At 37.6% G+C, this 16,263-nt stretch overlaps 1 protein-coding gene across 1 annotated transcript in view; it reads right to left on the reverse strand.

The window, feature by feature from the left end:
* Positions 1 to 8,069: 8,069 nt before the first annotated feature.
* MARCHF11 (membrane associated ring-CH-type finger 11) overlaps positions 8,070 to 16,263 on the reverse strand; it is a 29,539-nt gene continuing 21,345 nt past the window's right edge. The window contains exons 3-4 of the mRNA XM_054059093.1: positions 15,843 to 16,035; positions 8,070 to 9,162 (exon numbers count right to left, since the gene is read on the reverse strand). Of these exons, the coding sequence (XP_053915068.1) occupies positions 8,840 to 9,162; positions 15,843 to 16,035 (516 nt within the window). The 3' untranslated portion in view covers positions 8,070 to 8,839. The remainder of the gene's footprint in view (positions 9,163 to 15,842; positions 16,036 to 16,263) is intronic.

Genomic DNA, 16,263 nt, shown 5'->3' on the forward strand with positions numbered 1-16,263 from the left:
ATACGGTACATCCAATATTGAACCCTGGCTTTCCCCACTCAGAAGTGAAGGAAAGGGGCAGGCAGCTTCTGAAACACACAAATGCATGTGCTTGGGAGACAGTTGTGATGTTTTGCAAACATCACAAACAAGATTTAAAGAGAATAGCTAGTCAATGCCATTTTGCTGCCTGTTTCCGCTTGAAACTAATCAAAATCCGTGTCAGCTTTCTGTGAAGTAGCTTCTGCTAGGATTACTTTTCATCCCTTTGGCTGTCCCCCTACCTCTGGCTTCCCAGGTGTAGCCTCTCCTTCTCTGCATGTTGACTAGCTTCCAGGTGGGAGTTTGATAGCACCGTCTGTGTTTTCTGGAAAGCTGCAGTAGAAGAGGAGATGAAGCTCTTTCCCCTCTCACTGGAGACAGTCAGCCAAAGAGGCAGACTCTGCTAGTCACCATGCCCAGAGCAGGGCAGTGAGGTGTGAGGGGTGTCCGAGGCATGGGAGAGGTGGCCAGCAGCAGAAGAGCTGGCCTGTGCATGGAGGGAGTAAGGGAATATTTGAGTATCCTTAGGCTTGGAGTTGCTAATGGGGCAAGTCCATCCACTACCAGGGAGCTAAATTTGTCCTTCCTGGACAGGGCATGCCTGGCTCCAGCTGCCGGTGGTCGTGCAATCAGGTCCAGCAATATCCTGAGGTCTGGACTTCACACGCAGTCCCCCTCAATAGGAGCATCATCCTCACAGTGCTGCAGCCATCACAGCTCCTTCTTGCTGCTGCTGAAGGGCAGTACATAATGAAGTGCTTGGGCAGGGAAGGAAACAACTTCTGTCTCAAAGGCAACGAGTAACTTTCCATTTTCCTTCTGGGGAGGTTACTGCATGTTTCTCCCCATGGGGCATGATGAACAAGCCATATTGACAAGAAGAGAAAGGCAGACAAGAAGAGAAAGCCATATTGACAAGAAGAGAAAGACAAGAAGAACAAGGAGACACAGCAAAAGAATGAAGGCCTGTTCAGCTCATATTCTCCGTTTTCCACATAAGGGGACAGCTGCTGGCCTCCAAAGGTTTTAGTAGGGCACAGCGTGTCTCAGCTCTTGAGGTTGCTGTGGAGTGAGCAGAGTCCATGGCAGCTGGGGAAAGGGGCAAATACTGACATGCAGCTCCTTAACTACAGATCCTAGATCTGGATTCTTGGGAAGAGATTGTCTGACCTCTACCATCTCCACCAACAGAGTGAAAGCTCAAGAGCTGAATGTTAATTTAACCGAAAAAGTGAATTTAAAGCTGTCCTATCATGCAAAGCATACACCTTTCATTGTGTGAGGCATGATGTGTCTGGAACTTTCCCTGAGTGATGGCTTGGGCAGTGTCACAAAAAAACCCCATGAGAACTAGGGAAGATGACAGGAAAACTAATTTAACCTTATGAATGACTGGAAGTGGTGGACCGGTCATGAAGGGTTGCTACTTACCACAAGATTGTGTTAGGATTTTTTAAAGAATGTTTTAATTGTTAAACAACCTGAAATGGACTTTGCTCCACTGAAGTTAAGTAGGTGTTTTATTAAATATGTAAATTAATGTCCTACAAAGGTGATAATCACTTGATAAATAAGGATAAGTGTTGAATGGGTTCTTGGTTTTCGTTGTATTTTTTTCCCACCCTTTCAAAGTTGGCAGGGCAAAATTTGTAAACAAGGGAGGGGAGAAGTATTCTTTCCTTGAAACTGATGGTTGTGGTCAGGCCTAGAAACCAGGGCCTGTGGACTAATTAGTCAACAAAAGCTTTCCTTTCGTAAGTTTGACCGTTCCTCTTCCACCCTACTGCATAGAACAAAGTGAGGGTTTGGGTCAGCAAGGAAGTTCTCTGGGTCACCAAGTCACCCCTGCCCAATCACCTTTCAATCGCTTTAACTCTTGCCCTTGTGGCGACCTCAGTGGCATTTCTGGTCTCTCCCCATGGCTGATCCTGAATTCTGGCATCCAGATGGACTTGCCTGTGTGAACCTGATTCATCACTGTTTGCCTGGTGTTAAAACAAGGTCCATGGCTGTCTCCAGCCAGATGCTTCATGGTGAAAATGTTATTTTTATGAGGCTTTCACAAATTTTCAGCAGGACGATACATCTTTTAACATTCAGAGGACAGTCCCTCAAGCAGGCTGCGAAGTTATTCTGAACTAAGGAAGCAAATGGTGACAAGTCAGGGTCGAATTCAGCTGGAGTTAGCACGTATGGAGACTCCAGTGAAAAGGATTTTTTCAGTTTGTCGGGAGAGAACTGATTAAGTAAGGGGATGATCATGGGTTTCTAGATAGCTGACTGTCCACAGCAGGGAAAATTTGTGCTACTGATTGCTATTTTTCCATTATCTGTGGGTGATATTTGAAAGATGTTTATGCTTCTCAGGGGCTCATCTCCTAGTGTTTCGTTTTTATTTTTTTGCCATGCAACTGGTTTTAATGCATGCATTACCTTTAATTCAGACTGCGGTTATACTTTGCCGTGCACTGTACATATCTCTTCTTAAATCCAGAGGAAATGTCAGTATCAGCCAAGTGTAGAAAGGTTTGAAACCTCATTTCTGATTTTAATAAAATGAAATAAAAGTATAAATAGTTTTCAAAGATTTCTTTGGTGTCCTTTCTCAGGCTTGGACACTGGTCTCTCTCCTCTTATGCAACAGCTTAGAGGTGATTCTAGGAACTGGTAACTCACTAGGGTGTTTTGAAATTGTTATGAGGTTTATGAAAATGAATTCTTTTATGTAAGGCAAACATAAAGGAATGCTCTAAAGAGCATCTTCATTTCTATTCAAAAAACTAAATAACCGTTCCTATTTTTCAAGCATTAGAAAATTTTCATGAATTTTAATACGTAATTATTGGAGTCATGGATCTCACATATAGTAACAAACTATTTTCAAATTTAGTCCACTCAAAATCTTCAGTTGTCTTTAAAACATTTGTTAAGGTTTCGGAGGAAGAAATCTGTTTCTGAGGATAGTAGCCTCTGTTTGTATTTACCTGTGCTGCTATATGTAGATTTGAGGTAAATGTCAGGATTGGTAATCATTCCTTGGATATGTCATTTACAGAATAATAATGCAATAATCTGAGATATTCTGTGTTTAAAGAAAACTCAAAACGTTGTCAAGCAACTAGTATGAAATGCCACCAACCAAATCACATATATTCTTTCCTCAAGGTTTTTGTTATAGTTGAGCCCTGGCTGCAAAGCAACTCTTGAGCAGCTAACAGCAGTTTGCTTTGCAGTTGTGATGAGTTCAACGGTACCTTATGAATGGACTAAAAAAGTCCTGTGAAATTATTGTGGCTCGGTCTGGATGTAATCATGCTGGCAGAGCTCAGTTACTGTGCTGTCTATTTCAGGCAGTGCTGTTTGAGTTGCTAAATTTGAATTACGCACTAGAGCAGGCTAATAGTGATGATGCTCGGTTTCGAGCAAAGAGTATGTGAAAAGGCTGGCTTTATATATGACATGACTTGTTTTAATGATCAGTTGAACTTTAGCTACAATTCGAAAGGAAAGAAATGAGAATCCAGGGAACTATTTTGTGCAGTTCCCACCAGATTATTTTCTGTGATTAAGAAACTCTTTATGAAACAGCTTTATTTTGTATAATTGTTTCCACATTTTTAAAGCAAAAATGGGCTTTCTACTGGTTTTATTACTAATATTCAGTGGTCTCTTGAGTGCATCCAGTCCAGGACCTCTGCTGAGTTTGAATCCTTAAACTATACACTTGTAATAATAATCTAATTGTTATAAAACTGGTGCTTTTTTTTTTTACTTCAAACATTTTAAAACCTTATGTGTACAGCAGTGACTGGAGATGGCTTTGTCCTTGAGAGCCTTGGAAGGCTGTGTTTCACCACTGACTAGTGGTTTTTGGCTAGTGATCTCTAGTTTAAGCAGCAAACACTGCTATCCTTGAATGAGCTGAATCTGATTCCTCTTTACTTTCACATTGATATGAATGCATGGGCCATTTCAAGCAGAGTTCTTGCTGTTTCTCCTGTGTCCCCAGTAGGGGAACTCCAGAGTTGTCCTTACACTGCCTGTAGGTCACTGTTTTACTGTCAGTGGGGACTAATGCAAGGAAAATTGGAAAAAAATCTGACTCATCAGAGGTAGTGGTGCAAACTCTTCAGCTTGTGCTATACCTTGATTCTCTCCCACTTGCAGTTTTAATATTCAAACAGGATGGTGACTGAAATTCAGGTTTTACGTGAAATCTGATTTCCAGTATTGTTACTTTGTCTGAAACTTCAGGCAAGACCTCACCACACATCATAATTATAACTGGGCAACAGCAATTTTTTGATGTCTATTAAATACATACTTTTTAAATAACTTGATTAATTCCAAACAAGTTTAGTTGTTCAGAGGAAACATTAAATTCTTCAGAAGAGGGGATGTATACGTTTTGTGTACGCAGAAATGAGCAGAGAGGGGAAAGGGTATTAATCCCAGTCTTCCACCACCACTAGTAATAACTTCTTAGTTTCTTTCATAAAGTCATCGAATTCCCTCTGAAACAGGTTGTAGGTTTTGTTGTCACTGTTTTTATCTGGAAGTTGTTCCTGTAACTCACTGTGGCGCTGTTAGGAAAGACAAGCAGGAAAGACAGGCAGGGAAAAAGCAGAGGAGGAATGCTCTCAGTGAAGAGGCATCCTGGGTGCATGAAGTCCTCCAGTAGGATGGACAAGGGTCTGGTGAGAGCTCATGAGTCAGATCCAGGGGTAGGCCAGGGAGGGCAGCAGCATGGAGGGGGAGCATGGTGTCAGGGTGAGGGAGGCAATGAAGCCTTCCTTACACCCTTTGAGGAAGTCTAGGGAGGGGAAAGCCCAGTGATTCTGATGGTCATGAACCCCCATGTCACCTGTTGGAAGGGCAGAACAGTGGGAGACACACAATCCTGGAGATTTTTGGAGGGTATCAGGGACAATTTCTTCATACAGGGCCTGGTTGGGCCAGCCCAAGGGGTCACACTGATAGATCTGATTGTTGCTGCCAAGGTGACTCCAGCAGGGGAGGTAGTGACACATGACAGCCTTGGCTGAGCGAGGAGCGTCAGAGAGCCCAGATACTGGGAGCCAGGTGAGCAGCCTGTAGCTTGTCCAGGGAGTGGGCGAGAGAAGAGGTAGGATAGAAGGAAATACTTTTTCACTCTGGGGACAGTCAAGAACTGGAGCTGATTGCTTAGAGAGATTATACTATTTCCACCCTTTGAGAATTTCAAGACCTGATTGCTTAAAGCCCTGAGCAGCCTGGTTGTGACCTCAGAGCTGACTCTGGAGCTTGGATTTGATGTCTTTCCACAGAGCCTTTTGACTTGAATTGCTGTCTGTGATTCATTATATGAATATTTTAAAACTACTTTGAACTTCCAGCTATATTTATTTGTGATCTATTTGTGTCCTTGAGCTCTTTTGCTTCTTAGGCTTGCTCTTTGCCTGAAATAAAATTTATTCTGCAACGTATTAACTGAGGACAATAACATACACTCTCAACTTCTGTTAAGTCAAACAAGCCATGCTCTTCTAATTTCCTCATGTCAAACAGAATCCCTGCCCCTTTTTCATCCTAATGTCCCCTCTCTGCACCTGTTCTGATTTGAATTCATCTATCTTGCATGTAGGTGATAACAGCACTGCAGTACAGCACAAACCCAAGATCAATGAAGAAATATTCATATCCTGCACTACGTACTCTTGCTAGTGAAAACATTCCACAGCAGAATATAGCCATAGATTTCATTTAATTTTCTTTCAGAACTGCACTCTGCCCACACTAATCCTGTCACTGCTTATAATTTCCTGATTTTGTTTTATATATATAAATATGTAAATGTAGCCATATGCAAAATAATTGTGCCACAGAAATTACTAATGATGATAAATCCTACTACTTAAAAGGCTTTTCTGATACTTGTCCTAAACAATTCATTAACTACTAATTTTAATTACTCTTAAATGGACCATTTCTTTTTCCCTTAGAAGGTGTTGAACTTTCTAGATCCAGATGTCTTTCAAATATTTGTACACAGAAATCTTCTCTTTCAAATCACATCCACTGATCTTTTCTGATGAGTCTTTTATTTCCAACACTCTGTTTATATGCATGTGAGTGAGAAAGATTTCTTTACAACAAAATGTTCTAGTATAGTTCTCAATTTTGTTTTTAAAATCTTGTAAAAAAGACCAGTGAAATAGTCTTTAAATCCCAGAAATCACAAGTACCTAGAAGCTGTGAGACATAACCTTTTAATTAATGATATTGATCACAGAATGCCTCATTCTTCTTGTATTACAATTGCTTTTGTGATACTAACTCTGATTTCAATTTGGTCATGTGGAATTGTGGTCCTTCTAGGAAAGCGGGTGTTAGTTAAGTAGTAATTAAGAACAAGAAATTCCCAGTGATACAGCTACTTTCTCTTGTAATAGTTTCTCTCATCTTCTGTTTCACCAGAAATTCCTCCTTTGGGAAATAGTTTAAACCTAATCTGGGTGTAAACTCTCGCAGTTTTGCAATGAAGTAGCCAGTCATATATTGGTAACTTGCCACGAAAGAGATAAATTGGCTTTTTTTGAGATGGTATTTCGTTGTTCATGATTTATATACTGCTTTTCACATTAATTGTTTAAAGAGCAGTAAGTCATCTGTATCTTTAGTAAATGTAAATTTGAGCTCGTGAGACTGTAATACAGAATGCTGGGCCTTGTGTAGAGTTCATTAGCTAAATCCTTACGAACGTGTAAGGAGCTCTTAGCTCCAACGCTTAAATTATTTATATCCCACTTCCAAGCATCCTTGCAGAAGCCTCCTGTGTCTGGTCTCAGCATGTGAGATTCTTAAAAAGGGAAGGTATGCACTGATTCCAGCACCATCCAGATGATCCGTGACAGAAAATTTTCTATCCACTGCACTCTAGCTACTGCACAAAATAACTGTAAATTTTTTTCAGCCATTGGTTACAATATGTTTTGAAATAGAAAAATGTTTAACTGTGTACTGGGTGCAAGTAGGGAAGGTGGAGGTGTGAGCTGCAGGGGCAGCCTCTGTAAAAGGAGGCTGGGACTGCCCTAAGCCAGACACAGTTGGTCCCAAGCAGAGATTCCCCTCTGACCCTGGAGAGATCCTGATGGAGCAGGTATTTCTGTGTAACCACTGGAGAGACTATGGTGGAACAATTATTTCTAGCAGTGCATGGAGACGACCATGCTGGGGCAGATAACTACACAGCAGGCCATGGAGGACCCCCACACCACAGCAGGTGGACATGCCCTGAAGGAACTGTAGCCTGAGGAAAACCCACACTGGAGCAGGGAAATGTGTGAGGAGAAAGGAGCAGCAGAGATGAGCTGTTATGGACTGACCACAGCCACTCATATCCCTGGACTGCTTGGGGGGAGGTGGTAGAGTTGATGGGAGTGAAGAGGTGAAACTGAGCCTGGAAAGAAGGTTGGATGGGTGGAAAGAAGGTGTTCTAGGTTTTGTTTCTCATTAGCAAACTCTATTTTAATTGGCAATAAATTAGTTTTGCCTGTGTTATCTTTTTTTTTTTTTTGCTCATGAAAGTAATAGGTAAGCGATGCCCTTCTTTTTGTCTCGACGCACAAAGTTTTTTATCTTATTTCCTACCCTGTCCTGTTGAAGAAGTGGAGAGGGAAGCTGGATGGGGATCTGACGGCCAGCCAAGGTCAACTCACCACAAATTGCTTTAAGTAAGCTAGAGTTCTGAGAGTAATTTCATCCCTACTATTTCATCTTGATGTTCAACAGACTTAATTATTAACTTGGAAATTATTTCCATGTCCATTTGATTAAAGAATATTAGAATTTTTGCCGTGAGACAGAAGTAGAGCAGGAAACTTACAGCATTGATTAGCTATCATGATAAAGATGAATATTGGCTCATTTTTAGTATCTTGATTCATTACCTGGCAAAATTAAGGCTCTGTGTTATTTCTAGTTCAGTTTCCATTAGGATTTATTATTATTCCTGAACTAGTAATGTACGTTTCTTCTTTTTTTTTTTTTTTTAAAAAAAAAAGGGAATGTCAATGTCCTATAGTTAGAACAGTACCAGAAATTCACAGGCTGCTAAATTTATCACCACTACTTGGAATGTAATGCCATTTCTGTGCATAGGTATGGTACTAGCACTCTGCAGATCTTACAGACTCAAGAGAAATTGCAAGACTCTTCCCCTGCCTGTGTCATGCTTGTATCTGACATCTTGCACATCCATGTGGGAGACCTAAAAGAAGAGTTAGCGTCTTCTCTTATGTTCTATAGAACACCTATTGGACTTCTGCCTAAGGGGAAGGGGCAATATATCTTTTACTTACTTTCATACATCTGAACTGAGCTCCAAACAGGAAAATAAAGACAGAAAAGAAGAATATTTGACTTATGTCAACATGCTTTTCCTTTTGGAAGAAGGATTTTCAGTTTAATCTTCATGAAAGTGGGAAAAATAACAGTTGTGGATTAAAGCCAGAGTTTAAGAAAATACACTTATTTTTTACTTAAAAATAATTTTCCTCATCATTCAAAGATCTAAGAGTTAAACTATACTGTATACACCTCAGGTATAAATTGACAAATATCTAATAAACCAGACTATATAAAAAGCGAGAGACTTTTTTTTTTTCCCAGAAAAATGTATTTGTGTTTTAGCTGATCATATAAAAAGGATTAAACTTTAAAAAAATGTGTATATATTTTTTCAAGTGTTATGGTTTCACCATTCAATATAACTACATTCCAAAGCCCTGTAACACCAGGGCACATTATCTTTATCTGTGTAGCGCAGTGAGCATAATCTCTACACTGAGGTCACTCTCATCACTACTTCCCCAGAGCCATTATCTTCTGATGAATCTTCCTGAGGTCTCATGCGGTTGAACAGATGAAATAATACATAGCCACACTGAAATCTTGGTGAGGTTAACTGTGTTGGATGAACTAAACTTCTGTTTCTAAATGCAGTCAGTGGTAACCACAATGTCCTTCCTCCTGAGGGTTCTCCTCGATTGCTCTCTTCTATGTCTGTGGCTTTATCATAATTTAACACATCCCAGTGTAGATTCACAGCCCTCCAGCGCTTAAACACTCGATAAACAGATGCACCTTCATGTACTATCAGTCCTGAAATAAAGAAAAAAAAAAAATTAATTTGTACAAAATGTCACTGGACACCATTTTGAGAGCAAATACAGATTGAACATGTTGTAATCAATCTGGCAATTGCTAAAGCCTATTAAATTACTTGCAACTCTGATCATTCAAATAAATTGTACTTATGCAATATAACTGATTATTCATGTGTTTAAGACTGGAAGGCGAGAACATGTAGAGGAAATAAAATAGTTCTGAATGAAGGGCCGACCAATGCTAGAATAATCTGAGCATGCCTGATTAAATATTTAGGTTTAAGTAAATTAATATAAAGTAACATTACTGACCCATCTGTAAACTGACTGTTTATGCTAGTGCTACTCTTGTTCACAGTAAGTAGTACTCACTGAGATTTGCACTGGTCTAAGTAGATCTTCAAGTAAGTTAGACCTTCTGTAATGAACAGGATAGTCTTAAATTTGTTTGAGAGTGTTTATAGAATTCAGATGCAAACAAATTTAACTGTTTTCATAGTCTTAGTTCAACTTGAGAGCACAGAATATTTATAAAAACCTAAAACAGCTTTACACATAATGACTTTCCTGTCTTGCTTCAGTAGAACAAGAAGAAATTAAATGTTATTAGTAACTATGATGAGCATGGCGAGGATGATAGGTTCTCTTCTTTCGCTTCAGAATTCAGATGACAAAAGTTGAGAAACACCTTTTTTGTTGAGACCCAGAAAATCTTTTAAAAGATCCTTCAAGGAAAACACAGGATATCTAGAGTCCTCAACAGACTAATCTGCTTATGAATTTCTGTGTAGCTAATATTTATGCTTATTGTATGCACACAAGCAATTTATTTACTAAAATGAAACATTTTATTTTTAGTATGTAGGTACATATGTATATGCATTTATAGACACTTTTTATGTGTGTTTCAAATACAGATTTACTGGGGACACATGTGAGGCTTCAACTTTCCTACTACGTTTTCCGTCTGTTCCTTAACCAGCCTACTAACTTATACAGCTTTGAGCAACGTCACATGTTTCTTCTGACTACCTGCTTTGGGGGAGAAAATATGCCAAACCAAATACATGTATAAGTTTTTTTGTCCAGTATGTTTCTTGCCTAAAGTTTTCCCATAGATGGCCACATCTATAATATGATCTGTGGTGCCACAGGCTATATACCTTTATCCAAAGATAGTGTTTATCACCAGTCCCTACACAACAAAATTGTGATTTAAGTGACTGAGGTCTCTTAGTATGGTTAACTGATACCAGGAAGGAGACAAAGAAAGTTGACACAAGCAGAAAGGATGACAAAATGTTCATCTATATGAACAGCAAACCTCAGATTCAAGTGCAATGATTCGCAGAGAGCAATGCCTACTCTAACACATTTTTAAAGATAGTTACACTGAAAGATGGAGAATCTTTGTAAGGGTTCCCAGTTGCCTAGAATTTGATGAAGCATCCAATACAGCAAAACTAACGCAATATAAACTTAATTAACTGTTAAATAGTCTAAATATATTTTGTTATCAGCATAGCATTCTAGTGGAAAATTTTCTCAATTGCAATATGTCTGTCTTCGACTTCTCAGACATATGTAAAGCAACCCATCCTAAAAATTTAGCTGCCGTGTCAATACAGGAATGCATCTTCAAGCCTGGCTATATTCTTTTTAAAAGGATAAATGCATTTGATCGTGTTCAAACTCTACAAACAAAGCAAGCCACAGTTTTATTGCTGTAACAAAGATATCCCCCCCGCCTTTTTTTCTGTTGGATTTCCTACAGAATTATAAGGGGCACAATTTTCCCTCTACTTGTCACTGGATCATAGTATTCCTCAGCCCACTTTCCCTCAAAACTGTGAAGAAGCAAAATTGAGAAAACCTATACACCCCAATGCAAAGATTTTTGGTACTTTCCTGCACTCAACTGGAACCTGAGCAATATATTTCAGAACAGAGAAGGAAGCAGTTGAAAAAGGATCATTGAAGTGCATGAAGTACATGTTAACAGTCAATAGGATCCTCCCAAAATGATACCAGAAAAAGATGTAAAGCGTCTTTTAGGGAGCTCTTTTATTCCTATTTATGAGCTTTCAGTATTGACTGAAACTATGTTTTCAAAGTTTTTTCAACAATTGCAAGGAAGAGAACTTTTTTATAAAATGGAAGATATTCACATATGCTCTAAAAGAGCTACTGAACAAAAGATCAAATATTGCAAAGCTTGAAATAAATTTGTCAGATTTAGAGAAAAAGACTACTTTTATGAGTCCTCCCATAAAAAGCTTTATTTCCCATCTGATAAAACTACGGATTGAAAGAGATCTACGTAGAAGCGGGAAAAGAATTCCAATGGATCTTTTGTCTCCCTGAAGGATACTTTCCAGGAAGGGGGGGAGAAAAAGTTTCAGCATCACAGTTCCAATACAAGGGAAAATCTGGGCAAGGTTTAAATGCTGCAAATTTTCCAGTTCTGGAGAAGTTCTGATGCTCAAAATATAAGTTAGGCACTAAAGCAAAGCTGTAAGAAAATAACAGAGGCTCTCCTTTTTCTTTAGAGTTCCAGAGCAATGAATGAAGATATGAAATAGAAAACCAGGATAAATCCATAAATAATACTGATTTGTTCCAAATACCATAATTTCAACAGAACAGAGGATATAGTTGCACACTCCTAAGGAAAAAAAAAAAAAAATTTACCCAGATGATACCAAGAGGAAGTGTTAGAATTTAGTACTGTTAACTGTTCTGACATTCTTTACAATTAATAACTACAAAGGATAGAGTCTGTGGATGATGGACCTGGCAAAAATGTCCTAAGACTCTAAGAAGACTTTACGTTCAGGATTTATTTGTAAGACATAGGGATTTTAGTGGGATCCAGACAATCGGATTCTAGAGAGATCATGGTTTTCTTTTCTTTTATTGTCAAGTATTTTACTATGAGATTCTTTCACTTTATCCAAATGATTTCTTACCCCGAGTCACAAGACTACTTGAAATTTTTTATACTGAATGTCTTTACAAGAAGTCAACTCATCTTAGTTCATGCAGATTTGATGAAATTAGGTTCCAGAGTGATCTCATTTATGACACTAATCTTGCTTATAATAATTTGCAAAAGATTGTCCCAGAAACATCCCAAACTTCTACCAGGGAATGAAAGAGCCTTTTTGGAAACAGACTTTACCACTGTACAATATGCCATCTCTTAATGCTACTCTAGGGCCCACAGTCATTAAAAAAATGCGATAAATTGCTCAAAGCATTACAGTGAAATATGTCCACTCTAAAAATAGTAGTACATCTCTTTCTAAACTATTTTGAATTAGATCTAATGTGAAAAAAATACTCTGAGAAGAGAATTATTAAGTGCAGATACATGTGTTCTTTTTAAATAACTTTAGCCTGTACATTTTTACAACTAAGATGTTACATGAATGTTGCTATGCATCAGGTTCATTGTTTAGGAAGAAAGAGGCTTTCAGAGGGTTACTCACACCTTACACCATCTCTTACTCCCTTGCCATAGTACTACTGGCACCACTCGTGTTTCTACTGCAATGTTTACAATTGCTTTTCATGCTCTGAAGAAGCTGCACTGTTGTTCTGAGATGGCAAGTGAGCTGTTACTGTTTGGGAGAAATTTCTGTTCATGTTAGAACCATTTACGACTAGTATTTATAGTTAAAAATATATATAAAATTAAATGAGTTCACTGTTATGCGAAATAATTGCTAGGTCTACAAAGTAGAATGGCAAAAGCTTGGTGTACTGTCCTTCGGTGGCTAAATAAAGGGTTTATATTATTCATTCCTTTCATATTAGCTAATGAACTCACTCCCGTTGGTAATCTCTATGTGGATGGTCTGATCCTAGCACTACCACTGCAATAGCTCCGAGTTTCACAGGCAGTAGTTTGACTATTAAAATGTTCAAGGTTTGCCTTAAGAGAACTTCTACCTTCAGCAGTTTTCAATGAGAACAGCTTTAAGCCCTGCTTAGATGCAGAAGTGTACAAACTAGTAACTTGTAGGGTTGAAACTAACACTGATAGGTAAAAATGATCCTGTTAGGAAGAATTCTGGAAAAATTTAGACTAGAACAAGGACAACAATGCATATCTATAAATACATGCACTGGAATGAATAAAACATATTATACTTGTGATCTGTAATCTTTGATTTTTTTTTGGTGAAAAGTAAAAGAAGACTGGGAATTAAAATGTAAGTTACATGTTGCATGTAACCAAGAAGAAAATGGGTGGTATGTAAATCAATCTTTGGGAAAACACATTAATGTGTATAAGTTTTTGAAGATGTCATATAAATATGTCAGTACATTTAGGCAAATTGCTTTTAAAAATAATGACAACATAACATTTCAAAAAGTACAGATATTTACACTTCACAAATGACCAAAAATATTCATATTAATTATGAAAAGCTATAGGGAGGCATAACTGAAGGCAGATGGATTAAGTCTTGGTCATACCTCCAGTAACTCAAGCACTTATGTGCTGCACAAGAAAACTCCTATGTCTGCATAGATTTTTCATTGAAAAAAGAGAGATTTCAGTGGGAGTATAGGTATTCACTCACTGTAAATCCTCTTGAAAACTAAGAGAATGCCATGGATCACTAAACAAAGATGGGAGGAAAGGAGATAGTGAGAACTGTGGTTGGCTGTAAGCATTACAAGTTTTATGATATGAGATTATATATAATGTGCAATGGTAAAATGATATGTTAATGCCTTTGGGAAGTCATCAGCATAATGGACAGTGTTGGGCTTTTTTAAATAATTCATGAGTAATAATTACATCCGTCTATTAGAGAATTTTATTCAAACGTTTTAAATTAAAACTATCAATCTAAAACCCCTTGCTTTATGATGAAAGAAAAAGATAAAATAGAATGAAGTTGAATATATTAATGCGTATTTTCAAGATTTACAAGAACTATTGGTCTTACAAGCTTACACAATGCAGATTACTTGAAATTATACGCAGAATAAGTGGGCTGAATCCATCTGGATCGTCTGAATTCTACCTTTACCAAATCTCCTTCGTACAGCTTTCTAAATTTCCAGATATAATTTAGCAAACTATAGTTAAGTTTAGAACTATAGTTAAGCCATATTTCCACTGAACTTTGTAATTACAAAATAGTGTCCAAGTATGTTTATTTATAGTCAGTTTTACATAAAATAATTCCATGTATTATTTACAACAGGAATACAAAATATGCATTTATGTAATTAAAGGCAAGTCATCTTATCTCTCTAGTGGGTGAAGACAACTGCATGTCTGCTTTGCTCCTGCATGGTGCTAGTTAGGCTAGAAGCTCCATCACCATGTGAGGTACATGTTAGTTCAGGCTTGAGCCCGAAGCACATTTTATTTTCACTCAGTATTTTTTTAAACAAAAACAAAAGCTGGAGAAAGTGGTATTCAGGAATCAGCATGTAAGAGGACATGTAGCTGAGCCCTTTTTTTCATATAAAGCTGAACACTTGTCCAAAGTATGAAAGACCTAGATTCTGTTCATTTTTCTGAGAAGATTTGGGTTCATAGAAGAAAATCTGTGTTCTAAAATACTCCAGAGTGGGCTTCTCTTAGAAAAATTATGAAATAAACAGTACTGCTAATCCAGCTGAAATACAAATACTCTTACAGTAATGAGATGGTTTCAATAAAAGATGATATGGCTTTATGTAAGGAGCAAAAGCCTTGGTATTAGGAATCACTCTGTTTCTTTGCATTTATTGAGCAGAATTCAGCACTCTCCTTCTGAATTCCCATATATGAGGTTGGGATTACATCAACATTTATCACTCAGAAATCTCAAAGCAAACATCAGATAGCATTTGACTTACAAATTTTCTTGGAAATGCAGTACTAAGAATGCGGCTTAATGTTTACCGCAATTATTATATTTTCTCTGCATGTAATTGTAGCTATTCCAAAAATGGATTCAAGGTTGTTTTACCACATACTAAAGGGATTTATGTTTCATATTTCTCTGTCCAATATATTTTCAGAAAATTTAAAATGGGTCAAAGTAGTTTTGCAGTAAATTACATTTTCTTTTATAAGATTTCAGCTGGACTTAAATGACTTGAGACTTTTAAACAGTATATTAAGTTATTATAGTTAGCATTATTACAATATTTCATAACGGTTTATGGTGTACAAAGAACTCATGCTTGTCTTCTGTGTTCTTTTCTAGCACAGTGACCTATGTAAGCCTGTGCAACTTAATTTTGGGTATGTAGTTTGATGACATCCTCAAGGATGCCTTTCTGCACTCGATGTTACATTCTAATGCAAAGTAGAAGACAGCACGTAATTTTACTGATTATTTTAATAATGTAATTGTTATTTTCATCTACTTAACTTCCTGAACTTTGCTAGCCATCTACTTTTTCAAGAAATTGAAACTCATACTATTCTCACCACTAAGACCTTGGAGAGACACTTTGATGAATCTGAGAGTAAAGTTTCTTTGGTTGTTTTCTCTTTGCAGTATTTGTAACACTGTAGAAAACATTATTTCCCAGAGGTACCAGCTTAGAATAAATCTGCAAAGAACTGGAGCGATCAGTTAGAGTGACCAATTAGAAAAATAGATATAGTCACAGTCTTAAACCATAGTCTGTGCTGTTTAAAGATTTTGAGCTTACCTATGCATACTAGATCCATAAAACCATACATTCCATAGCAGATTTGAAAAAGGATGTCCTTCCTTTGCCATACTGCATAAGGGCTGAAGGCTGACCATAGAAGCCAAGTCACACTTGCTACTAAGAACAGAGATCCTAGGATTACAGCAACCATCTGCACTTTCTCAACCAGTGTTATAGTAATGCTTTGCCACTAAAAGAGAAACAAAATTGTATAAGATAAAAATGTTATTTTCTGTGATTGTACATTCAACTTCATTTTTCTCCTGAAATCAGAAATTATTTTAATATTTATACATATCTTCACAGATCTTTACTAACATCCTTGATACTGACATACTATGTAATTTTTTTAAAAATTAAAGTGGAACTAATAGTTGCTTCCTCATCCCCTCCAGCATTGCTATCATCATCATCTAGC

The sequence above is a fragment of the Cuculus canorus genome, chromosome 2 (genome assembly GCF_017976375.1).
Source record: "Cuculus canorus isolate bCucCan1 chromosome 2, bCucCan1.pri, whole genome shotgun sequence".
In the NCBI taxonomy this organism is placed as follows: Eukaryota; Metazoa; Chordata; class Aves; order Cuculiformes; family Cuculidae; genus Cuculus; species Cuculus canorus.